At 39.0% G+C, this 26,792-nt stretch overlaps 2 protein-coding genes across 5 annotated transcripts; both read right to left on the bottom strand.

The window, feature by feature from the left end:
• Positions 1 to 1,691: 1,691 nt before the first annotated feature.
• On the bottom strand, positions 1,692 to 10,402 carry e2f5 (E2F transcription factor 5). The gene is made up of 8 exons (XM_051069927.1): positions 10,273 to 10,402; positions 9,185 to 9,294; positions 8,706 to 8,864; positions 8,059 to 8,170; positions 6,785 to 7,106; positions 3,937 to 4,068; positions 3,690 to 3,728; positions 1,692 to 2,825 (listed from the first exon to the last, which is right to left on the bottom strand). The coding sequence occupies exons 1-8, from the start codon at positions 10,399 to 10,401 to the stop codon at positions 2,749 to 2,751; spliced, it is 1,080 nt and encodes a 359-aa protein (XP_050925884.1). The 5' UTR covers position 10,402; the 3' UTR covers positions 1,692 to 2,748.
• A 140-nt stretch (positions 10,403 to 10,542) lies between these two features.
• On the bottom strand, positions 10,543 to 24,961 carry lrrcc1 (leucine rich repeat and coiled-coil centrosomal protein 1). 4 transcript variants are annotated; one of them, XM_051069926.1, is made up of 20 exons: positions 24,525 to 24,961; positions 23,533 to 23,738; positions 23,298 to 23,363; positions 23,038 to 23,193; positions 22,131 to 22,297; positions 21,284 to 21,499; positions 20,549 to 20,748; positions 19,585 to 19,759; positions 18,316 to 18,464; positions 17,019 to 17,223; positions 16,562 to 16,701; positions 15,891 to 16,092; positions 15,105 to 15,290; positions 14,656 to 14,830; positions 14,158 to 14,321; positions 13,829 to 14,037; positions 13,375 to 13,512; positions 12,435 to 12,570; positions 11,598 to 11,690; positions 10,543 to 10,701 (listed from the first exon to the last, which is right to left on the bottom strand). In XM_051069926.1, the coding sequence occupies exons 1-20, from the start codon at positions 24,566 to 24,568 to the stop codon at positions 10,543 to 10,545; spliced, it is 3,186 nt and encodes a 1,061-aa protein (XP_050925883.1). In that variant the 5' UTR covers positions 24,569 to 24,961. The 4 variants fall into 4 exon arrangements, with proteins under 4 accessions (XP_050925883.1, XP_050925882.1, XP_018533328.1 ...); XM_051069925.1 differs by having other exon boundaries at positions 23,026 to 23,193; positions 24,525 to 24,960; XM_018677812.2 differs by lacking the exon at positions 10,543 to 10,701 and having other exon boundaries at positions 11,410 to 11,690; positions 23,026 to 23,193; positions 24,525 to 24,960.
• Positions 24,962 to 26,792: the final 1,831 nt, after the last annotated feature.

The following is a 26,792-nucleotide window of genomic DNA, read 5'->3' as shown; positions in this document are numbered from 1 at the left end:
CAGTACAAAGTACAAATAAGATTAATACTTGATCCTGATACAACTGCAATAAAAACAAGACTCACACAATTATGACTTACAACAAGAAAGAGAAAAAGATGAGTGAGCTGGACCTTTGCTCATCTGGGCTTTGTAACTGCAATTCATTTGAAATAATGCCATAATGCTTTGTGTTTTTTTAAATCAACTTAAGTAAACACACCTGGTCCACTTGATGTTACACATCTGCACAGCCTATAAACCTGATGTAATACACGTCTGCAGAGCTGAGAAGAAGTGTTTATGATGCTTTTAGGAAAGTCTTCACAACCTGAGAAGTGTTTGAAGCTTCACAATGGGGTTTTGGAACATTACAGTGTCTGTCATGGGTCTTCATTAGACTCTGAGCATTAGACAAAGGTGGATAGGTGGCTGTTTGGACATGAAGACAGAATCCATGCACTTCAGCATGTTCACGTCTGTTTGTGAACATACACTTAGAGACCTCAAATGTGGGTATTAGTAGAGACCAAAACTTTTAATTCCAAGCCCTCCCCATGTCAGGGCCATGGGCATTTAGTTCCGCTCACTGCTTTGCTCCTGATTTCTCAGCTGTCCAAGTGGACCATGACTTCCTGAAAACGAAAAGATAACACACTTTTTTTCTTTTCTTTTTTTTTTGCACCAGTGGTGTTGTTTTTAAAATGTGTGCCAAATCTACCTCCCATGGGATATGACTCACTTTCATGTGGTAAAGTCACAGCTTTGTTGTTTCCTGAATTCCTCAGAACATCTGAAACCCACATGCACACCCCACAGTTTTTTTCTCTGCGCAGAAGCCAAGCTGCACAACAGGCTAAAAAAACACCTCTTTGTAAGGTGATGGTGAAATGCTGTAAAGATCGTCTCCCTTGATTCTCCTCATTGTTCCAAATCTTATTTGACATCGAACAAATGTTTTCCCTTTAACACTGATTTAACCCTAAAGAAAACATTCTTAGTATTACTGGTTTAGTGGTGGTTACACAGAGGTTGCACTCATTCAAATATGGAACAGTGCATTTGCAGAAAGTCCATTATTGGCACACTCTGGACCCATGATAAACAGGCCTGTGTTTTCCTTTGCAAAACAGTTACAACATCCACATGTTCAAAAGCAGTTTCCACTTGGAAGACAGACATAAATACCACAATCCATACATAGTTTAAATACTTTGAAACAATTTTTTTCTTGTTAAACATACTTCTGCTGTGTTTTGTCATGTCATTAATCTCTTAAACAAACACAGAGCAGAGATTCCCTATTGATGAGATGCACAGTTCACATTCCCTTTTCATTTTGATGTTGTTTAGTTTTATTCCTGTGTCCCAGCTGGTACAGATCAAGTGATGCTTTATCAAGTCATGCAGCAGGTCATGCTCTGGCACATGTAGTGCCTCATGTGGAAACCATTTGACTGAGGTTTATCATCTGTTAACAGAGGAAAACACTTTACTCTGCCAAAGAAAGAAAAAGAAAAACGGTTTCAACTTGGAGATCAGGCTGTTAGATTCAGTATGATAAACAGCCCGAGTGATTTAACACAAATTTGATAAGTCAAATAAACAAGTTTTACACAACAAAGCCTGAGTACATGTTGAAATGATTCTTTCGTTCCACATTTTCAAATCATACTATGATAATTAATTGTAGTGAAAGAAAAGTTCATAAATTAGGATTAAATCCATTTATTGAAAAAAACTTTCAAAAATGTGCAAAGAAATGACAAACTGTAACAAAAACATGGCTTCTTGTAATTAAAGAAAACTATAAATATACAAAAATGTGGCTCAATATTTATTCTCTTAATATCTATTTAATGGTTCAGATGAGAAATGCGGCTAATTCACTTTCTAAATGATGATTAAGGCAGTAAACTAACTACATTTTCAACAAAATAGAATCAATAACTCTTTTTTCTTAAATTAAGTAAAAAAAAAATTTGCCGAACCAAACCAAACCAAATATATTCAAATATATAACTGTAATTTAAGATTTTTTTTAAAACAAAAACTCAGAGGCCTAAAATGGCAGTGTCACAATAGAAAAGAAAACTTTCTGGCATTTTTTCCACATGAGAACAGGGTTACAAAATGTAACCAAAACATTCACTCATTAAATACGATATGCCATTTTATGAAATATAACTATGAAATCTGTTTTTACACAATGTGGTTTCCAAGGAAACAAAGTTAACGTACTTACATACCCTGAACAAGTTCATCAACCCTGTATCAAATAAAAAAACAAAACAAAAAGGCCAATACTGAACGAGTTACTGTAAATAACATCTAAAGTAAAACACTGTCACAGTTCCACGTGTTGATAAACTACAGAAAATAAAGCTGTTGTCTTCAAGTCTCAGGCTTTCCACTGGATGTGGAAAAATAAATTTACATGCTAAAGTGCAGCAGGAGGCTGAAGGATTTTCTGGTTTTCTTCCAGTAAGGCACCTAATGTTGGAATGTTGCAGATAACCACCCAGTCAACTATTAAAGACCTAATGGAGACATAACGACTGCTGGCTACGCAAAGTAGCCAGTATAGTAATTTGAAGTAGTCTGGTGCATGGAGGTGAATTCTAATATGTGTAAAATGGGTTTTAAGATATATAAGAGTGGTATGTTAATATACCAGCTGTGCAATTATAACAAAAAAAATGGGAAAAGTTATGTTTGAAGCATCTTTAGAGAGATTGTATAAGCGCACACAGGAGCCCGTGTCAGCCATCAGTAATTGAGGATCTGCACGTCAAACAGGTCACACACTCCCTCATTGTCATCCAGGTTGAAGCTGTAATCTATACCTGCGTGAGGAGAGAGGAGCAACAACGACAATACTGTAAAACATAAATAAGACAAAGACAGACCCATGTAAAGGTTTTTAGCCATGCTAGTGACATAGCCTTAGGGATGGCAGCACCGGTCAGTCAGCCACGTTTGTGCAGACTGACATATTTCAGCAACTGTTGGATGGATTGCGGCAACACTTGGTTCAGATATCCGTGGTGCACAGAGGAAGAATCCTAATGACTTTGGCGCTCCTCTGACCTGCCCTCTAACGCCACCACCATCTTTTGAATGGATTACCATAAAAGGCAGACATAAACAATGACTTTATGATTCACTGAATGTTTCTTTAGCACCATCGTCAGGTCAAAACGTTAACTTGTCCAATACTTTGATTTATGAATAAATACCTGCTGCTGCATCTTGTGTTTAGTACCAACTTATAAATGTTAGCATGCTAACATGCTAAAGTACTGAACACAACAAACACCACGCCTGCTATTAGCCTTGCGATTGTGTGAGCATTAGCATGCAGATTTTAGTATTTAGTTCAGCCACACAGAGCTGCGCACACAGCTGTAGACTCTCTGTCTTGTTGATTATCTTTATGTTATCACCCCTGATACTGTTTTTGCTGATATTCAACTTCACACCTGGCTGCAGTGATGTACAAGTGGACTCTCTAGACCTTCTAAACATCACTGCTGGGTGTGACTACAAATGTAACAGAGCACATTTCTGACCACACCCACCAGTGATGTTGGGTGTAACAGAGGTGAAACAGCATTATTTAACCACTTGTCTACACTGCAATAGTGACTAAAGCAAGACACAGGTTTTCATTTATGAAGTTAGACCTAGTTCTAACTTGAGATTCTTACCATCAGTGGACATTAGCTCATCAATCAGGTCAACAGCTCCTGCAAAATATCAAATATAAAAACATCAGTATATTATTCAGTCTAGTCCTGAAGCTAGGAATCAAAACGCAGAATAAAAGCAAGCTTAGATCTTGAAGCCTACAAGAACATAATTGAAATGAATGTGAAGCAAAAATTACATCCCCCCCCAAGCTTCACTGCTGTATTCAATTAAAGAATAAACTCTCCATCTCCCTGATCCCCTTACCCTCTCTGTCATCCTTCATGTGGTCCCCAGCAGCACTGAGCTTCAGCAGGCTGCTCACGTCCAGGACAGACTGGAATTCTGGGCCTGCCAGGTCCATCTGCTGCTGCTCCAACACTGCCACTGGCTGACACTCTGTAGGAACCATGGCCAGAAAAAAACAAATACTTAGCTATATAGTGAAGACACTTTAAAGAAATGAAACCTGCAACATCACAGGGTTCAGTTATCAAGACCTAGGACAATCAGGAGAAGACAGGTCAGTATCCCAGAATCAGTTAAGCACTGGAGTTAATTAAAAAGAGAACTTAGGGCATTTTAGGAAATGCACTTATTTACTTTCTTGACAAGAGAAGACTGATACCACTCTCATGTCTGTCTGGTTGGTTAGCTTAGCATAAAAACTCCAGGAGGTCATTGCTCCCAGGCAAGAAATAGTCCTGCACAAAACCCCCTATATGTTATTTTTACCTGACCTGACATTGTTCAATTTTATCAATGCCCAAACAGTTAGTGTGACACAGATTCATCCTTTTCTTAGAAACCTAGATCCGGATAAGGAAGTCATTGTCTCACATACTGGAAGTTGATCTGTTTAGTCTGTTGTGATGACATGGTGTGAGATCCTTGTGATGTGGAGAGTCATGTTACATACTGTATATACAGTATGTCTCACCCACAGCATCTATAACGCTGCTGCAAATCTGCCTGTTAATTTCATTTTCTGTGCAAGTATATAACTTTGCGTTTTGGAGTCAAATGCTTTGTTTACCGTCACCTTTACAGCTTTACTCACCACCGACTGTAATGTGGCAATCACACCACAGACTGCAGTGCATCACCCTCTGAAGTGTCTATGTAAATCTGTTACAGTTAAGAACCTTGTAACTCTTTGAATTGCATCAGTCCAGGATGTCTTTGCTTTCTTCCCACTATAGCTGCTGTGGAAAGTTTCTAAAAATGTTACCAGAAATTATACCACATTTACACAGGAGGAAGTGGAAAGAACATTTAGAAATTATGGTTGATGTAGGAAAAAGCTTATGAAAGTAGAGCTCATTACCTCCATCATTCAACTTTATTAGACGTGTGTATAGATTTCAGGAAAATGAAGAATTTAGATATTTAAAATATTTAGTTTAGTTCAAACATTATTTTCTGTCATGGCATTTGTCACAATGTCTGTTTTCACATCTACACAGCATGATTATGTTTGAAATAAAAATGACATGTTAGCTAATTTCTGTCAAACTGTTTATACTTTACACTACCATTTTTCCAGAACATAGGTTTTTATGGTTTGGGCCATGTCTGAGATTTTTGACATGTTTGAGACATGTAAGCCATCATGACTGACATAGTGCTTTTATGTGCTTCTCCTTCTGCTTTACATTATGATCACATAGTCTTATTGATGCAGGCAGTGACTTCTTAGAAACACACCCTGTTCTTGCATGTCAGGGTCCACTGACATCTGACATTGAGTCAGTTGAGCTATTTCTAAAAGCAGTAATAAACCAAATTCACATGATTCATTTCGTAATGCCAGTCTCTCCAGGGTTTGATTTCCTGACAACGCAGCTTAGCAATGGCATTACTTTCAGTTCTTGGACATGGGAGTGTAACAAAATAAAACACAGTTTTGAAAAGCAGTCTCTGGTATTCATTAGTTGAACTCCTGACACCTCTAGCAGCTCTTGGAGCTGGTAACCCACTGTTCAGGCTGCAGTTGAGTGAAACTATGTAGAGAATTGCAAAAGTTCACGTACAGTATGTACAAAAAGTCTCTTCCACAGCATGTTGACAGTGCTGCAAATCCTCCTGTTAAGTTTCAGTTTCTGTGCAAGTACATAACAGTTCAACTGTTTTGGAGTTGGTCAAATTTCTGTCTACAAATGCTTTCTTTACAGCCTTTATCACCCACTGTGGTGTGGCGACAACACCACACACTGCAGTGCATCACCCTTTGAGTCTGTGTGTAAAACTGTTACAGTCAAGAGCCCTGTGGCCTTTTGAATCGTGTCAGCCCAGGATGTTTTTGAGCCATTATTCTGCCACCTGGTATTCACTGGCTGCTGTTCCCTGACACCTCGAGCAGCTGCTAGTGATGGTTTGAAAGGACCTGCGAACTCACCCTGGTGTTTTCACTTATTCTGACTGATTACTCACTGCTCAGGTTGAAGCCGAGTGAGTGTCCAATAGGCTTGTTTCAGTGGGGTATATAACCAGTTGCAAGTCTACACCTGATTTCCTCTGCACCACTTCTGCTCTCATTTAACTGAAACACTCAGCCAGCGTCACTGTGGACATCCAACACCACTCGTGATATGACTCAAAACTAAAGTGATATTGACTGAATGAGTCACAGTTGCAGTTGGGAGGGACTTAATTTAACATCTCCTGACCCATGGAGTTGAGGATGTTATTTCAGCTAAATCATCACAAAGGATTTGCAAAAGGAAAGTGAAACTGCCTCAGGGTGACAGGACTTTGGGGTTATTATAAATCTGGCTTCTCTGTATAAGCCACTATTAATTCAACGTGTGTGGGATTTTTTTATGAGATTTTTTTCTATTGTTAAGACACGTTGAGTGGACAGAAAAGGTGAAATCTTTTATTAACATTTAGAGGCTACTGAAGCTGTGGCCAGCTTTAAAGATTGTTATTATGTTTAAAGCTTTTACTGTAGGTGTAAAATATGTTTCTGTTGAAAATATTAACATCTGAGTGTAAAGCCACGTTTTTGTCTTGAGCCTTGTCTTTAAAAGTCAAGAGAAACTGTATGTAGTGGTTTTCTATAGGAACTTGAAACGCATAAAAATGCTGAAACACAAAATGTCACTGCCCTTACCCATCTGCACATCAGGAGGGGTGGACGACGGCGTCAGCACTTCATCATGTTCTGGCAGCACCATCTGGTGGTCTGAGCAGAGGGAGTCCTGGCTGCAATAGGAGGTGGTATTGGAGATGGAGTACGCTGACGTTGAAAGGGGGAACCTCTGTAGGCTGGCGGGGGTGGTGGGTGGAGTTGGCATCGGACAGATGTCGTCGGTGGGTGGCACAGGGAAGACCACGGGTATTGTGGATTCTGAATCTCTGTTGATGAGCATGACCTGGATGGGAGCTGTGTGGCTGCGTAGGTTAACCTGGTACTTCTTCTGACCACTCAGGCCCTGCAGAGCAGCAACATGTTGATAAGCTTGTGATCATTAAAGCAGCGATAATCAATACTTTTATACATAATGGGTCATGTGATTATTTGTATGCGAAAGACTTGTAGTGACAAACCTACAGAAAATCATCATAGGATTCTGCAGCTTCCCTCTGCTCTGCAGAGCATTTTAGCATCTTTTAGTTTGGTTTAAGTTTTCTAGCACACAACTTAACTTACATAATGTCATTTTCAACCACAGCAGACAGCTGTACACTACCTGTTCAGCATCAAATGACAAGAAAAGAGTGACTAGCTGGTAAAAAAAAAAAAAAAGGAGTTAGAGGAAACCAAAAGCACAGCTAAAAGGAGAACAAATGTTTGACTTACATTCATCAGGTAGCCAGAAACAGATCTCCAAATGAATATTAATGTTACTCTGAATCTGTTCTAGATCTAGATGGGCAGATGGGCAACATTTTGCTATCAAGTTCACCATAACAACTGAAAAGGTGATGACTTATCAGTGCTACGTACACAGCTTGTTTCTGCTGCATCCAAAGGGCCAAAAAAAGTAGTCATTTATACTGGATGTTTACAGTATGAATGTAAAATCGAGTGTCTCACCCCAAGTGTCACGTTGGCTTTGTAAAGTTTGAAAATAGTCTTACACTGCATTGTTACACAAGGTTTTGTGTTAAGTTAATGACACTCCGTTGATCAGTGTTGCAGCAAACACATGCCAGTGTGTGCAGAATAACCAAACAAACATGTTGAGGACCCTATGCTTCACTAGCAAGCTTGTTTTTTATTCCTAGTTAGATTTCACACACAACAAGGAATGTATCATTGCATTTGTCTGCTTTTATAAACAGGCCACATGTGGTATACCACAGAGAACAAGGAATAAATATTGTGAGTTTTAAAACTAACATAGTGCAGAACAAAATTCCATGTGTCCATGTGTGACTAACCATTTCAGGTAGTGGAACCTCTAGCTGTGTCCCGGCAGGAGCCACAACAGCAAGAAGAGTGTCTCCGCTGAAAGCACTGCAGATGTCTTCATGTGTCACAAATTTATAAGTGGAGAGGTGTTAAGGAACTGGAACATGATTCCTTATGGGAGGAAAGTGGAGACAATAAACTGGAAAAACAAGACTGTGAGCATTGTGCATGTCAGGATTAGCCTGGCTGTGATTTCACAAGACACTGACAATACCAGTTGTATCTATAATCCTTCCTTTATAGCACTCTCTCTGTTCAATAAGCAAACAATGTTAAAAGGATTAAGAGGGTTTTTTTTCTCCCTCTAAAAATGAATAAATGGAGCCCAAAGCTGACCCAAACTCTAAAGAGAGACAAAAAGACTTGAGTACAAACACAGTAAGTGACATTTTACTCAAATGATATCAAACATAAAGCCTTATTAGTAGATGTTAAACGCTTAAGTGATCAGTAACACCGTAAGCTGCTTTTAGATTATGTTACAAAGTAGAAATCAGTTTTAACTTGCCTTAACATGAAATGTTAGCACAAACAGTTAGTGCACTCAATATTACACAAAACTAGACTAAACAAAAATGTAACCTTAAAAGGAGTAAAAGCAAGATAAGGATATGTGTTGGTGATAGGATCATGGTTAAGCTGTTTGATGTTCTCCTCCAGCCAGGCCTTTTGGTTGTCCAGCTCTTTCTCCTGGGCCTCCAGCTCAGAGATCTGTGCCTTCAACACTTTTACCTGCTCCAGCACCTCTTGAGTTTGGCTACCTGTGTTCTCACCCCTGGAGACAAGGAAGATAAAGGGATGAAATATTAACATCAGTGAAATACCCCATTTGTAGTCAAAATATGTTCTCTAATAGCAATTTTGGCAGACTTAAAGGCACTTTTAATATTTCTTGTCCAGTGCAAAAATCAATGTGGTAAAATGTAGAATTAATTTGCTGGTGTAATAAGAGGATGCTACTTTTCATGCACAGTGGTGTGGCAAATGTTCTAATATTCTCATATCAACAACATTTAGAGGTAACAAGACACCAAAGGTGATGAAAAATAAATTCAAATTTGATTCTAACATATGAAAAAAGCAAAAACCTCCAACCTCCACTGGATGATATTCTTGTTTTTCTTCTCAATCAGCCCCACACCTTCCAGCACATTAGTGATGTCGTATATCCTCCTCTTCTGCTTCACTGCCAAGCTGTCTGCAGCCTGTTAATTCAGACAGACATTTCCATGAAGGGTCTTACTCAGTGGCAGCTTAATGTGAATCTTCGTTGACAAGGCACATCACAGAAACATCACATTAGCAGAAAACATGAAATTTGCGCAGCAAACACTGCATGAGGTGAGAAAAAAGAGAGACTTTAGCAAAGCCAGCGACTGAAGGATTTGGCAAATTAAGCTGCACAAACAGCAAATCAAACCCCCTGGCAGAAGAGGACAGTTATACAATAGCAGAGGAGAAAGGAGGAGGGAAATGGTCTGAGGAGCCTGCTGTGTAAACATTACCCAGCTTTGGCGCGCAAGAAGAGAGGGAAAACTATTTATCACTGTGAAGAAAAGAAGGTAGATTTAGAGGAAACCTCAAGTAGGTCTGGCAAAGCCACATCCACCTGTCAGAACACTAAGGGCTGCTAAATAGATGGTGCAATAAATTCAAACCTTAATATTTGAGAAATAGAGATTTTAAAAAGTCACCATTTACTCTTAATTTCTGTAGCTCAAAAGTATAGAAGTTGATAAGGGACACAAGCCAAAAAATCCTGGGATCCACTGATTCAGTCATTAATAAGGTATTTTATGTTTTTTTACACGTCAAGTGTTAATGTGAAAAATACGTGAAGTAAAAACAGTACAGTATTTACATCTGAAATACAGTGAAATATAAAATAATCTGGAAATACTCAAGTAAAGTATTGGTACCTGAGTATAGTCCTAGAGTAAGTACATTTAGTTCCCCTCCACCACTGAACCCACAGAGGAGGCGGCCTGCTTAATGGCGGCTAGCAAGCCCACCTATTAAGACAAATCAATACACCTGACGGGCCCTGTTTAGGACTGACATCCTTTTGTTCCCCTCGAAAGGTGGCAGTACAAAGACACCGACTACGCACCCACTCCTCAACGAAAAAAAAAAACAACCCTCAAACAAAAAAACACTGGGGCCGCCATCGCCGTTTTACTGACCACTTTCAGATCAAGGACGCCATCCTTAGCTTCTTGTAGCAGACTGACAAACTTCATTGTGAGGAGCCCCAAACTTTTTTCGTGTCGACTTGGTGTCGAGCGTACGGTCTCCGTCGTCTCAAACTCCATCTTCTTCCTATAAGATAAAGTCCTTGTTATTTTTTTGTGTTGAACTACAAATAACGAACATTTCTTAACAGATACCGTCTCTGTTACCTCAACGGGACGGCTGCAGGTACCCGTGGGGTTTTTAAATGAACGGACGTTACGTTAGGTTACAGTTGCCACGGCAACCCTTGTCCCTCTGTCAAGCAAGCTCTCCCTGTGAAGCCCCGCCTCACCCCAATTTTGCCCCCGCCATCCCCTCAGCCGCGCAACTACGTCAACTGGCACTCGTCCCTTCATCCGAATCTGTATGGAAGCCCACGTCTGCCAAGAAAATAAAAATAAAACATAGTAAGTCAAGTTTTACTCGGTAAAAAATATGACATGCTAAGTCAAACAGTAAAATTGTGAGATTCGTGTTAAAATGATGACTTACTTTTAATTGTGCAATATAAATTAGGTAAAAGTTTTATACCAAATCAAAAGTAAATTTTTGATCTGAATCAAAAATCCAAATTTTGACTTTGTGAGCTTCATTTAGCAAGCGATAATTTCTACTATCGGACAGTTGACTTATAATGAACATTTTGACAATACCTAACTTTCATGTTTTTTTTATCTGACATTTGTCATGAGCACTGTATTACAAACAACTTCAGTGAATTATCATATAAGATACTGAATAGAATTTATCTAGTGAAAAATTTTCTTGTATAATTTAAAGGTAATTTTTGAGGACTGGTCAAGGACAGCATGTTTACAAAGCATAAACCAATACCATTTTATTATTTCCCCCTCCTACATATTTCAGTGTTAAAACACTAATATAAAATGAGAATTCATTCATAGAATTCATTTTATACGGTTCAGGAATAAAAAATACTTAAATTGACGTAAATGTTTTTAAATGTAACAATTTAGTTTGTACATAAAAGAAGCATAAAAGACTTCAGACTGTTATTTAACACAGAACCTGGTGTTTTCATTTTGATTTCAACAAGTTTGTTAACTGCACTAAAATAGAGAACAATATGCTCAAAACAGAATTTATTAGATCATGATATATTAAAAATACAACAATAACTTAATGTAAAAATAAAATAAAATATTAAATTGTAATTGTATTAAAACAAAATACAACTACCATTCAGTGTTTTACTTCATACATTTCTGTAGCTGCAAAATAAGATATATTTCATGGGTTAAAAGTCTTTTAGTACACTTGTGAGACGTTTCATTTTCTCTTCCATGATTCTCTTGTTAGTCTCCATCTCCTCCAGGAGCTGCCGCATCTCCTCCTCCACTTCAAATACCTGAGGAAGACATATACAAGCAGACAGCCTCAGCTGCAGCACACAAACACAATTTTTTGAAATTGTTCACCTTGGGATGTTCATGCTCGTAGAGGCATCAAATTCAAGCATCTTAGTGAATACGAGTGCCTGTCTGGGTGAAATGTAGAGAATTGAAATAGGCATAATTAGAGGTCAGACTGATGGAACCTACAGAGGCAAGTTTTACTCATGTTACTCTCAGAAACATTTTCAAACTGCAGATCTCCATTACAGGGTTTGTCCTACTTTCTTACAATTATTCATTTAAATTTTTTTTTCTCTCAAATCCAGAAAAGAATCTCAGGGGCTGAATGATGTGCCAAGAATGTCAACCTTTCAGTGACAAAATCTCTCCCATTATGTATGATGGATTAGAGATCTAACAGTGAAGTAAGCAGCAGATATTTCACTTGAAATGTTTGTGTAGCTGTCTCTCCTCCTCCATGATTACCTGGTAACCACTTTCAAAACTGCTTCTTTTAAGAACCATAAAGCAGATAAAACATTAGAAAGTCTTTCCTTTATCAAATATTAAGACTATTTTAATTAGAATTTGTATAATACTTGCCACAGTTCCTTAATCAGATTAGAGTGAGGACCTTGCTTTTGTTCATTTTGTTTCTCATATATGAACACAAAGGCACAGAGCAGCTGTTCTTCCGTGCAACTTGGAGGAAAACCAGGCATTTCTGCGAAAAGCGTCAATATTTGACAATATTTTACCTTTTGATTGGCTTTTTCTATCTGTTTCTGCTTTTCATTTGCCTGTCGTAGCAGCTCAGCTTGATGGGCAGCTTGCAGAGACTCCAGCTGTCGACGAAAAGCATCGTCCACACAGTGTAACTTTTCTACTGCAGCTCTGCAGGACAGAAAACCACAAATAAAACATAGTATCACATAATGCGAGACACTTGGATGGTGTCCAAACAGCCTTGGGTACAATAAGCTTATACATTTTAGGATGGATGGCCCCAGAAATGAAGCACTGACATAAATCTAATGTTTTATTTAAAATGACATCACCCTCCTGTTCTTGTCTCAAGGGCAACATCAGTAATTCCCCCTAAGTCATGATTTGGACACATGTAATATGAGATTACAGTTACGAGTCTTCAGAGTTCTCCAGCTTTAGTGTTTTGGTGGAGAGATGGAAGAGGCACATATTCAACAATTTTTAATAGTCCTTAATAGTCCTGAAAAGAAGTTTTAAGTGGGAGTGAGACATACTGTGTTTGGACTTAATTTAACACTTAAGGTGAAAGCATTTTATTAGCTTTTTTTGACCAAGTAAATAACTTCCCTTTCTTTCAGGATTTGTGCACGTCACAAATTAAAAAACCTTTGATTTAACATAAAAATTGTACTGTGCCTGATCCATAAAAAAGACAATTTAATTTAATTTAAAAACCATATCTACGAAATGGAATTCAACAACTGTTCTTTGCCTTATTCAACAATCTGACTAAACTAATCAAACTACTACAAAAAAAAGCTAATGCAGGTATGATCCTTGATATTGTGGCCAAACAGTGGGTATGAGACGCAGATGTGCCTGGACCATGAGCAGTGCAATAGCATTGCCCAAAATGCTTGATAAAGTATGTGCAGGACCAGATGGGAAATCTTGAATAAAGATTTGCTCTCCTCTGATATTGTAGCATACTTGTGTGCTTCTGTTGCTTTATCTCTTTCTTCCAGCAGCGAGCGTTCCTTCGAATCGAAGTTCTCTTTCATACGCTTCACCTGGCTCTCCAACCGAGTGAGCAGGTCTGCCTTCTCCTGCCACTTCTTACTGGAGTCACTAAAAGAAGAGAGACAACAAAACAGAAAACAGAAAGGTGTTTCAGACGGTTGTTGCATCATTAATTATTAATCATTTGCAGCCAGTCTGAGGTCATAATGAGGGTTTGGTTCAGGTTGGCTACTAAAATAAAATATTACTACAATATTAAATTTAAATTTCATGTGGTGTTTTCAAATTACTTTTTAAAAAACACAATGATACACTGATTAACTTTTTATCCTCGTCTCACTTTATTTTCCAGAATACACCACACTGGAGCAGAACCTTTTTGTTCTTTATAAGCACTGTGAATATAGTGTGATGGGAGCCTTGCCTGTAAACCCTTTTGACCTCCTCGAGCTCTGCCTCTTTGTCCTCCAGCTGCTGTTTGAGCTCCTCCTTGCGCAAGCTGAGATGTTCCAGCCGCTCCCTCAGCTCAGCCTGCCGGGATGTTTCCTCCTCTTGCTGCTGCTGGGACCTCTTCTGGGCCTGGGTTGCCTCTTCGCGCAGCCTACGGATCTGATCATCACGCTCCTGCAGGGCCTAGACCACAGGAAGGTGGGGGAGGAAGAGAAACTGCCTCAGTGTGTCTCAAGATAAAAACAGGAATGAGTGAATGGATAGGATTTTTTTTCTGTTTGTTTGATATTTTTGCTGTACTACCTCTTTGAGTTTGCGGATGGTCTCTGTCTGGTCATCAATGATTCTGGCTTTTATTTTGAGAGCATCATTGTCCCTCTCATTCTGTTTCTTCTGAGTCTCCAGCTCAGTGCTTAGCACCTCTATCCTGGCCTCCAGGCGTCCACGGTCCTGAGCTAAAGACGCTCCTGGCACAGAGATACGCATAAAATTGTAAATCAGATCATGTCTCTAATGATAACACTTGTGAAAATGTACTGTAGCGTTTAATCCTTAATTTCTATTCTTTATTTTCCTTTTCAGTGTCTCTTAAAAGCTGTTTTAATATTCTGTATAAACCACTACCACTAGATGGCAGACTTTATACAAATAAAATATATTGTATTAAGCCATATACAAATAATGTCTCCTTCATCGAAGTAGAATCACCAAATGTTGACAGAGAAAACACATTACAGAGTAAGATGGACTCTCACAGTCTGTAAAAACAAGTAAGGCTGGCTCAAAGTGGACATCTCCCACCTTGCTGAGCGAGCTCCTGGCCCCAGATCCTCCTCTCTGCCCTGAGGCCATCTATCACCGACTCCTGAGCTGTGAGCTGAGACAACAGTCGCGCCTTGTCTTTCTTCAGCAATTCGAGCTGCAGGCCGAGACGCCGGTCCTGATCCACCTCAGCTTCTAAGGAATGCAGACGGCTCTGGCAGAGAGAAGGTATTAATGATCAACGGCCATCTGTCATAGCTGGCAGATGGAAAGGCAGATGAACCATTCAGTATTCATGATGTCTCAAAGTAGTCTGTCTCCTACAGGCACAGGCTGAACAGTTTTTGAAAAGCCGATGACTGATGCCTCAGACTGGCCAACTCAGCTCTATCTTATATAATATGACTTTTTCAAATATGAATCAGGTCATTTGCACTTAATTAACCTGGAGTGCTAGAGGAAAAAAAAACCTCCCTGTGGTGCTGTACCTTTAGATCGGTGACAGCATCTCTCTTGGCTTTGATGAGCTCAGAGATGCGGTTTTTCTGTTCTTTGACCATGGCTGTGAGCTCCTGCACCAGAGAGCCTGATTTCTTCTCCCTCTGCTGTGACTGGGCGAGGGTTGCCTTGAGCTCCATCAGCTCTGCAGTCATCTGTTCACAAGCCTCCTTCACCTACAGAAGCAGAGTGTAACTGAATGTGAATGAGACATCTAGAAGCTAAGCAGAGTGGGGGACTTGGGTCAAAGTATTACCTGACTTGAGAATTTTATCAATGCCACTTTTGAGGTCTCACAGAAAAGGTTTTAGCGTTACAGATTTACAGAAAGCAATCTTTCAGAGCTTTTCATGAGAGATAGTTTGGCTGGCAATCTGTATCTTATTCAGACTTTTCTCAAAGGGCAAAAGTTGGAAACTAGAAAATTGTGCAAGCGGTAGCAATCAAGAATAAGATTACATTTTGTACAGAGGCTGAATGAAGCTTGTAACCATAACGAGAAAGTACAGATTAATTCAAATCCAATTCTTTTGTATAGCTTTCTTCCTGTGGCAATCACAGACTACTTGTCCAGAGTCAAACGACCCTAATTCAATCTCAGCCTTCACCATTGTACTGAAAAAAAAAAAAGTCTATCAAGATGGGGGTCAATTCCAGTTCAATCATCTCACTTTTTACTGGACTCAGTAATCACTAATCAGCCGAACTGTACAGAGAATATAATGTAAAATTACAGGCCATCTGTATGGCTGTATGTATGGCATCTTTTAGCAGACCTCAGAGAAGCGAGCAGCCTCAATGGTTAGTGCCATGCGGAACTCGTCCTCCAGTGCAGCGTACTGCTTCCTGCTGTCTGCCAGTTTCTCCTGCAGCTCTGCCTCCCTGTGAGCGTGTCTCTCTTCCACTGATGCAACTTCTTTCACCACTGCCTCACGGAAATCCGCCCCACCAGGCTGCAACCGCAACTCCAGCTGTTTTCTGTAAAACAAGCACAGTACATTAACCTCTTTACAGGCTACTGGGGCTTCGAGAGAAACAGGATGTGTGTTAAAACATGAAATACTAACTATTATTTCATTTTCCAACTACTAAAAAATTAGTGTTAAATCTAAGTAATTGTGATTGTTCACATATATAACATGTATAATAACAGTAGGTCAAATCTTTAAACTGAGCTGATGTGCTTCGTCAGAACTGTGTGGCTTTGGTTTGGTCAGATGTGACTGACAGTGTTGACAACACAACGAAATAATCCAAAAACCATCATCAGATATTGATTATAAAGGTCTTTCAAAACCAGTGAGTGAACAGATTAAAAACACTAATATAATAATCCTTCATGTACAGTAACAAAAAATGTTCTAATTTTGGCACAGAGTGATAAAATAGAGTTGATATTAAGCAACAAATATCATAAAGTGATGAGAATAAAATCCTCCACATGCACCTGTGCTCTTGTTCCCTGGATGCGAGCAGCTCGTGCAGCTGCTGCAGTTTCTCTTTGTGCTGGCGTACTGAGGCTCTCTGGATGTCCAGCTCTCTTTTCAGAGCTGCAGCCTTGTTCTCCAGCTCCTGGTACCGCTTCATCTGTGGAAGGTCAGCGCATGTTTTAAACCAGCCTGTCACACTGAATTGACCCTCTCTCAGCCGAATCTTTTCATCTATCTGCATTTATTCACTCTGAAGGCTGGATCACTGAAATACTGTAGTAGTATGATCAAAAATGACAGTGACATAACAATAACAATCCAGCGGTGGGTAATTCGCAGTGGGTAAGAGAAACAGAATGATGGGTTTACATTTGTAAGAGTCTAAATAAACCTGGTCTGGTGTCTACAACCAACTGAAAGTACACCATCTGTATCACAATAGTTTTCTTGCAGGTACCAAACTAGCTACTGTACCTCCTCAGCCTGCTGGCGAGCCCTGAGTGCCTCTCCATGGGAGATGCTTTCCTCCAGTTGGTGCAGCGCGGTCTTATGGTGTTCTCCGCTGCTGCGGGCCTGCTCCAGCTGCTGGGTTAAGGACTGACACCTCCCCTCCAGCTCCTCAATGCGAGTCTCCAGTTCAGAGCGCCCTGATCGCTCCTTTAGCAACAATTCTTTCAGTCTGGATGGGAAGAGTGAAAGAGAAGCAGGAGTATTACCACTAATGTCTTTTTTATACTGTATATGGAAATTGGTACAGGCAATTACTACCAATTTTGTGATGCCCTTGATTGTCCTTTGTGTTTTATCGCCCAGTGTTAAAAATGTGATAGCCTGTGAAACTGAAATTGAAGAAATCTGACATTACAGCATAGTCAAAATCTTATCTCAAGGGAAAGAAAATGGAAATATAGTGGGAGTGGAACCAGGAGAAAAAATATTATACAAAAGGGCAGTCTGGTGGAAAGAAAAACAAGAGGAAAAACTGGCCTGGGAGACACAGTAAAACAAGGAGACACCAAAATTGTAGGGCCACCTCTTATTCAGTAGCTCCCTCTTTAAATGTGCCAAGATGAGTCATTTGTCTGTAATCTGTCTCCTGGCGAGCGAGGGAGTCAACAGCAACAGCCGTGTTCAGTGTCATTAGAAAGTGACAGTTAAGATTGATTCATGTAATACTGCTGACATATGCTTGTCACCACGCTTCTAATTACAACCATAATACAGATTTATCTAAGCGGGGGGGGTACAAATGAGGACAGTGCACAAAATAGTTACACCTGGCACTCTGGCTATATCTGTGCGGTGCAGAGAGAAGGGATAGAGACAGGAATATTTGATTACAGATAATTGCAGCCTCTAGAATTTAAATGTAAGGTATATAAGCTGGATGGGTGCGTAGGTTAATGATCTTATTCTATACTAAATAGCTTTATTATCACAGACAACTGCAGGCACACTTGAATGTTTTGGTGTGATGGAGCCAATATGTGTATGCTTGATTTCATAAGAGGCTATGGGACAATGAGAGTGAGGAATTTTAATGGTGGGATGGATACTCATTGTTCAAGAATGAGACAGGCAGCGGGCCTTGGTCTCAGGAGAGCCAATAGAAAAGATGAAGAGGGTAAAAATGGATGAGAATCCATTATGCAGTTGACAACTAAAATCCACAGAGAGGAGGTCAATTATCCCTTTTCATCATGATATCTGCTTCAGAGCTGCTGCATCGATTCACATGTAAGTTTGTGTGCATCAGTGTTTTTCCTCCTACCGGTCCGTGGTGTGCAGGGCCATGCTCTGAAGGTCTTTTTCCTCGCTGACCTTTGCCTGCAGGCCCTTCAGCTCCTCTGTTAGCTTCCTTGCAGCCTGCTCCGCTTTCCATCGCCTCTCCCTTTCCTGGTCGCGTTCCTCCACAATAGTCTGAGCCACATGCAGACACACAGTCATACAAAGAAATATAAACAATTGGTATTACTTTGGCTTCAACTTGAAAAGTGGATTTCTACTAAATTTCAAATTTTAACAGTTGTCCTCTAACTGTGATAATTGGTGAGCTAAGGGAAGAACAATCACACAAAACCAAATGTTTCAAAAGGTTTTCACAGTATGAGCAGTGGAGAATACTGATAAGAACAAAGAGGAGGTTGATTTTACACATCAGAGTCTGTTTACAGGTCTTCCCTGTCTTTATGAAGCTTCTTGTGTCTCCACAAAGTCTGATTCTTTGCCTCAAGTGATGTCACTGTCATTTGACAATAGAATACAGTGGAATAAAAAAGACAACATCTTTGGTTCGCCTCTGATCCTTTTTTAAACTGTCCATTGTGAGTCTGATATTGTTAGCAGTGTAATAGTACTTTCATTTTTGAGCATTGGTAGGATACCCAGAGCCAGAGTAAAGTCTGGAAATGACTATAACAAGAAAATTTGTGGCTAGTTTATTACACAGGATGGAAGTACAGCTAAAACGATTAGTCGGCTGACAGAAAAATAATTGGCAACTATTTTCTTTCTCACTTATCATTGTAAACTGAATATTTGGGTGGCTTTGGACTGTTGGTTGAAAAAAACAGGATATATATCTGAAGAGCACACTGAAAACTTTCAACAAACAATTCAATTAATCAAAAAAAAAAAAAAAGATCATCTGATCAACTGAAGCCCAAGATGGAAATATGTTTTGAATGAGCAAGATGTGAATGTTTTTTTGTGTCAAATGATGACTGGGACGCAGTAAAGAGTGTTTTTCTAGGTTAGTGGCAGAGTTATCTCAAAAGAATAAGAAGACTAATGCAAAATGTTGACATTGTTGTTCTATTGTTGTCTTTGTTTTGCAGCTGCTTTTTGCAGGTGGTGTCTATTATCCCTGTGCGTATATGTTATTGTGCAAGCCAAAGTAGCTTTTACAGAGATGTTGGTACAAACACACAGCAGATGTCTACTCCCCTCTAGTAAAGGGATAAAACCTTTTTCACATCACATTTATCTGATAAAAATAGAAGTTGCCATTCTATCTGCAGGTGACCTATCCATCCTGTACCCTGTAGGTTTCCTCCTCTTCAGTGGACTTCCTTTTCACATCGCCTGAGGCCTTAGAAGCTCTCAAAGGTCCACTCCTTGTTGGCCCTGCTGTGTCTACACCCCCCGCTCCGCCAGGCTTCCTCCTGGGCCCAACAGCAGACTTTGAACTCCTCTGTTTATGATTCTCCTGATCGCTGCACATAAAACAAATCACAGGTATTGAACCAGCTGTAAAATTGATTATAAACAACCCTCAAGCTAATGTCTGGTTCAATAAAGGTCAAACCAGACGACTTGCTCACTTCTACAGGTAAGCCAAGTTTGAAAAACTTTAAATTGAATCTAAAGCTAATATTTTCAAATCACCTTGCTTTTGATGAGGACAGTTGGAGGCTTATTTAAGTTAAATTACTGAATCTTAAGCACATGTCATCAGTGGCTGATGAAGTAAGATGAGGGTGTAGACCATAGAAGCACAGTCATTAATCATGGGAGTAGATGACAGTTGTAATTTCTAACATAGAGTAGAAAAGTTTACCACATCGCTCAGAGAAGAAAATTTATCACTGCCTTTCAGCCCAGAGGAAAAAGGATTTCCTCTCTCATCAAGACACCTGATGATATCAATTTGATGCATGATGAACAAAATGGAAATATCTATTACCGCGTACTGTAGCAGACTTTTGCCAATTACTACATCATAAACATGTCTGTGTCTGCAAACTTTGACAAGTATACGAATGTCATCATCATTACTCAAAGGTACATGCCCTGTTTTTGTTGTAGTGTTTAAAATGTCTTCAAATAGTTGAGTTTCAAAACATTAACAGCCAGTTCTGAGGAATTTGGGACTTCATGGGGGTAGACGTCAGCCACAACAACAAAATCAGGTACAAGTGAAAAACATGACGGCAAAATAAATTATTTTCACTACAGAGTAGTTGACCTAACAGCTGTGCAGAGGTATGCAGGCAGGGAGTCACCTGTCTGATATCCTGCCTTTGGACTCCTTGCTGGTTGTCCTCGTTGTTAAGGTGTTACGATGTTTGGGGATCCTGGTGCGCCTCCTGTTCTCCTTACCGCTGTCACACTCACTCTCTGACGTGCGGTCTGTGTCCCTCTTGGCTTTCCGTAATGTCACCACAGGACGAGTTGAGCTACTGCATTTGTCCCCCGCAGGGGCCTGAGTAAATAGTGGAGAAATACTGATATAATATATGAGGGGACAAAATAAATATCTGACAGATATATATATGTTTAGATAGAGGAATACAAATCAAACCATAAAAGAGTACGGTCTAGACCCACTTTATATGAAAAGTGCCTTGAGATAACTTTAGTTGTGATTTGGCGATATATAAAAAAAACTGAATTGAATTGAATTGGAACACATTGAAAAACATGTCAATTGTAAATCTAATTGAAGTAAAAAGACTTTTCAGACAGGTACAAATAATGTGGTAAACAAGCCTAGATACCACAGGTACTGTACTACAAGTACTACAAATTGAAAATGCAAAAATACTGTTAACAGTGATACCGTATGTCACTTATATTTTTAAAAGAGAACCCTTAGACATGCATCCAGGCCATATACTACAGGTTTCTACTTAGAAATAACCTACCATGTTTATCTCTTCACTTATTCTAGTGTACTTCACACACATACTTCTTCTTAATAAATGACTCACTGGCTCTCAGCAATGTTAAATAAGCACCTGCTGGATGAGTTGGGACACCTGGTCCTCCAGTTTCCTGATGCGTTGTTCATTAACGGGCTCTGCTGGATCAGCCGCAGTGGAACGAGCTGGCTGTAAGCTCTGGCGGTCTGGTTGTGCAGCTGGATCTGTGATTGCTTCGGAGGCAATCCGCTGACGAAACTGGGTCAACACCTTGTCAAGGCGGGGTGTGGTGAGTGGGCCATCTCTTCTAGGCTGCAATGGAATATTAAATTGTACTTTTTCCACTTGGTTAAGAACATGGTCTTTTAGTAAATCAGGGTACCTGTTATGGCTGTGCTACACTCCATTCTAGCTAATTTTGCTACATAGAAAAACTGATAGAAATTGCCACCTGGTGCAATGAGTGTATAAAATAACTTATTAGTAGATTAATAGATTCCCTAACTTTCACTATTCCGGTACAAATCCACTAAATTAAATTATATTCCAGCATTACAGGGAATCTATTTACTACAGCTACTAGCACTTTAGGGTGACAAAGTGGTTCAGTGGAAAGCACGGTCACTTCAAAGCACAATGATCCAAAGTCATTAAAATCCTCTAAACTTGTTTGGTAATACAAGACTATTCTTCTCCTGTTAGCACTTTCAGAGGGTGAGAAGGAAAGGCTCTGCAGTGAAAAATCATACTTTTCTTCCCTGTATGTGTGAATGAACTCTCTAGATCCAAAATATACAGATGTGGAAAACAATCAGAGATTAAACGACTCTGAATACAAAATGCCAGTTTGGAACTTTGTTCAATTCTAAAAAAAAAAAAAAACGTTATTATACTAAAATAAATAATAACAAGAATTACAACCATCTAAATCAATTGTAATTACAGCTTCATTGTGACTTGTATCTGAGGAGAGCAGGAGGTCCAGATAGTCCTCCAGACCAGGGATATTACAGGGACTGCCTAGACCCCGATGTGATGGATTTCCAAGCCGGTCCATGCCATCCAGGACAGAGATCTGTGGCAACGACTGCATAACAATCTCCATGTAACCTGCAGGAAAAGGACAGAAAACATCAACAGGAGACTGGAGCTGCATGACTGTTCATAAACACTATTATTCAGTATTGTCATACAACTTCAACTAAAACATCAAGTGTTATGGTGGTTATTTGGCACAAAATCTAATAATCAATATCTAAATGAATAGCCTCTCTTCTGTGTGTGCTAATGTCATATGCACTATTGATGTGGCTCATTTAATGAGCACTGCTAACATAGGTGCATCCACACACACTGACGGCATAGCTTATAACAATCCCTTAAGTTTTCCCTCATTGATTTAAAGAGATGCTTTCAGCAGCAACTGCCTTGAATTAATCATGAACAAGAAGCTATGGATAATAGGTGCACAGCATAAATGAAAAGAATTTTTATATTAATACAACTGCTGTCAATCCAATCATGAAGAGACAAGAACATCAAATGCATAGAGACATAAACAGACCACAGTCGTCACAATCAGTGGCTGTCAGTTTGACTACCACAGATTTTTATTGTGCTTTTAATAACGGACAAAACAGAGCAGCATTGTGAGTCAGTTATTCTGCAATATTTAACAATTATCCTGTGGGTTAGTGAGACATTCATTAAAAACAGAGAGAGAAGAAAATGATATGCAAGTTATAGCTCATATTGTTGATTTCCATTATTAATCTTTAATATAATGCTTATAAGACTGAGCTACAACTCTGCTCTAGAATAACATTTTCATGCCCTACCTGGTGACCTACACACAGGGTTGTCTCTGCCATCCTGGCTCAAGGTCACCTCTCTTAAACCTTGCAATCCCAGCAGGCACTGCAGCAGGTGATCGATGCGGTCCAGGTGGTTGCCATGGAGACTGAGGTACTTCAGCTTGTACTCCGTGCCATGAAGGTACAACAACCCTAATGAGAATATCAGGAATCAACAGCACTGACATGTCAGTCACTTGTTAATGTTTTCATTTGAATGCAGAAAAAGAAAACTGTTCAGTCAGTGTTGAACTCACCAGTGAGGTCATTTATCTGATTGTAGGACAAGTTTAATCTTGTTAGGTCCACAAGGCCATTCAGTCCTGAGGTACAGGGAGGGGACATTAACAACTGAGTGATTTTACAGCTCATAAAGCAGTGACTATAATGTCAGAGTAAACACAAGAGCCAGTAATGAAGAATTATTACCTGAAAAACTCCCACAATGCAGAAACATTTATTGTCCAACTAAAATGGTGACTAAAGACTCACCTTCAACCTTGGTGATTAAGTTACAGGATAAATTTAATGTCCTCAGGGAAGTGAGGGAACTTAGACCCTCAATCTTAGAAATGCAATTGGAGGAAAGGTCTAAGTGCTTCAGGTGCCAAGCTGAGGTTAGGCCCTCGATCCTCGGGATCTGATTGCAGTGCAGACTGAGTGATGTCACAGTGGATCTCAGGGGAATATCCAGCAAACTGGACAAAAGGCAATGAGGTGAAATAGATTAGTACCCAGAACCATTTGCTTTGCAAGTAAAAATGTGCTTAAACCCTGTAGGGTAGCAACCAACAATCACTTTCTCTATCAATAAAATGTATATATACCTTTTTTATTAGTCAATTTATTGATTAGGCTATTAAAAATCCCTCAAATTGTGGAAACTGCCTATCTCAGGAAACATCTTCAAATGTTTTGCTTTGCCTGACATCCCACAACCAAAAAGATAGTCATGATATTGATTTTTGCTCCTCAGATTGATTTATATTGTCATTTCTGAGGCTGGTATTTGCTGAATTTTACAAGAAAACTAAAGTCAGAGAAACACTGAGAAAGTAATTATCAATTTGTGCAACAGGAGTATGTTTTTATTTATCCCATTCATCATTTTGTGATTGTCATCAGTGGCGGAATGTAACTTAAAACATTTACTCAAATACTTTTGAGACACATTACCATAGTATTATGCAATGTTATACTTTTACTAAATACTGCTTCAGAGCACTTTTTACTCCAATACGTTTATCTCACAGTCACATTATAGTACACATTATAGTATTAATAATAATCCATATATGTAACTACTTGATATTAATGTAACTCTACTTTTACACTTTCTATATTTAAGGACATTTTGCTGAAAATACCCCTGTACTTTTACTTAAGTACTTGATATTTTGAGAGCAGGCGTTGTATTTTCAAAGTACTGTAATTTAACCTTTATTTGAGTTAGGAAGCACAAAGAAGAAACTGTGATTAGTTACCTTGTTATTTTCTTGTCGATAAGACTCAGCACCTTGTCCCCCATTACGACGACATCCAGGCAATGTTATGAACCTTTTTGAACTGTCTGTGTGCTGTTAAACATTAAGTCTGTTAACTAATAAAACAAACCGCGGACACAGTACGTTAAATGTGCAGACAACTCGGGAGGAATGAGCTAACACAACTAAATCTTTAGCTAAGTTACCTAGCAGCCTAGCAAAAGTTTTACTATCGGTCAAGCAAAGGAGCTAACTCATTTCAAGACCGCCTTCAAACTACAGATACAAAACCCGGAACAGCTAACAAGTGGGGTGTTATATTTTCTTACAACCGAAACAGCATTTATTATATCGTTTAAACATTTGTTGTTGCCTTTAGCCTCTGTCGAGTTGAACTAGCCGCCTCTAGCATCGGACTTCCTGTTTACATGACGTTGGCAACGGTAACATCCGGGACACTGAATACTCCATCTACGAAACGAATAAAGTTAATAAAAATAATTTGATTTGATTTAATTTAATTTAATTAGGCTTTTATAATATTTCAGGTTAGCATAGAGGATTTTAAATCTTAAAATGTATGATTTTATTTTATTTTATTATTACAATTATTATTATTTTAATTTGTAGAACAGGGGAGCAAAGTACCTGAGCAGGATGTTCTAAAGCAGTGTTCTCTGTGGACCAGCAGACAAAACCTAAAGTTTTACCTTTAAAAGACTGCATCAAAACGTTATTGATTTATTGATTTATTTCACAAATCTACAGTAGGGTAATCTAATGTTTATACAAGGCTCCCAAACAAATAACATAGAGCATACAGTATATCAAATCTGTTTAAAAGCAACTACATCGTGTAAGATACAAAAAACATCGCAAAATATGTTCATATGCAGCCTGTATGAATTTTTTGTTTTACACCATCCTCTAATAGTTTACCTCAGCCCAGTGGTGTAAATCACTTATACATAATTACAGTGCAGCTTATGCACCTGTGTTTAACTGATATTGATTCTTTGAGTGTGTTTTCTTCTGTTGAAGCTATATATATGTTTCTCTTTAAGTACCAGCTGCTTCCCTCATTTGTATAACCCCCCCACTGTTCTCTGCAGCAACTCCACAAGCAGAAAATGTGGTAAATGCACAAGTTCTTTGGCTAAAGTACAAAAGAGACAGATAGATACAAACAACACATGCTGCATAAGATTTGTGCCTGCTGAAATACAGAAGTGATAAGGAATGACATGTATTTATTAGAGAACAACAATAAAATCCTTGTCTTTAAATTAAATGGCTCTACACCCTCTCTTGTCATTTGTGTGTGAGGAAGAACAAAACCTCAGTATCATGCTTTCAACTATTTTCACTTGCAAGTACAAGACCAAGAATGAATGGTCACAGAAATCTGTCTACATCAAAAAATATTTTCTCTTTTGAGAGACTGAAATGATGTACATCTCTGTACGTCTCAGACACTATAATCAGTCCCCCTCACAAACATTTTTAAGTGTCATACAAATGATCTAATACATGACAAAGTTTATCCACTGGATTGGATGTGAAAGGGATAAATAAGACAAATTTTGGGGTGTCATTAGAGTCAGAGTGAAATATATCAGCTTTGACCATGAAAAACAAGGATGATGATGATTGAATACAATGTTTTTTTGGAATTATTCAAAGAGTAATAAATTAAACAGAGATAGCTCCTTTTATGCTTTCTTTCCCTAAGTTATAATTCATAATCCTCTTACATTATTATCTGTCTTTGCCTCATAGGCCTGTGAAACAATACATGCTGCGACTTGTGCATTCTTGCTCAACTATAGCTAATCACAGATGTATTATAAAGATCCTGACCCCAATTATAGTCATAATTCATCCAGGAGCTACACAGCCCGGTGATTGATTCAGTTCATCACACACTGAACCTTGTCCATATTAGAGGAGCTGCATGACTGATCATTGTACTCACTGGCTGCTAGCCATTGATGATAGAACCAATTATACCTGCAACCCCGCCAGTGGCCCTCCTTAACCTGTGAAAATGATGATCTGGTGCTAATGAAGTGAGTGAATTAGAAATGCCATCTGTTGCTGCCTCACCACCACTTATCTCTCACAGGCTGTGGTTTTCAAGGGCATGGCATTAAAAAAAATAGATGAATATTCTCATAGCCAATTAGAGAACAGGACTAATGTATAGGAATAATTATAATTAAACTTAAGTGTATAATTAAACTCAAGTGGAGGATTTGTACATTTACA

The sequence above is a fragment of the Lates calcarifer genome, linkage group LG4 (assembly GCF_001640805.2).
Source record: "Lates calcarifer isolate ASB-BC8 linkage group LG4, TLL_Latcal_v3, whole genome shotgun sequence".
Lineage (NCBI taxonomy): Eukaryota > Metazoa > Chordata > Actinopteri > Centropomidae > Lates > Lates calcarifer.
The sequence above is the reverse complement of the archived record's forward strand: the minus strand, read 5'-3'. Positions and strand labels throughout refer to the sequence as shown.

Bases quoted from the DNA above. Each gene is read 5' to 3' on its own strand.
- e2f5 (XM_051069927.1), bottom strand. From the start codon at position 10,401: ATGGAGTTTGAGACGACGGAGACCGTACGCTCGACACCAAGTCGACAC. The intron at 8,171-8,705 runs CACATATCCTTA...TTAACACCTCTC, and splicing joins AACCATGATCCTATCACCAA to CACTTATAAATTTGTGACAC. The intron at 3,729-3,936 runs GTAAGGGGATCA...GATATTTTGCAG, and splicing joins CATGAAGGATGACAGAGAGG to GAGCTGTTGACCTGATTGAT.
- lrrcc1 (XM_051069925.1), bottom strand. From the start codon at position 24,568: ATGGGGGACAAGGTGCTGAGTCTTATCGACAAGAAAATAACAAG. The intron at 14,831-15,104 runs GTACAGCACCAC...TCTCTCTGCCAG, and splicing joins ATGCTGTCACCGATCTAAAG to AGCCGTCTGCATTCCTTAGA. The intron at 12,571-13,374 runs GTATGCTACAAT...TCTGTCCTGCAG, and splicing joins AAAGCAACAGAAGCACACAA to AGCTGCAGTAGAAAAGTTAC.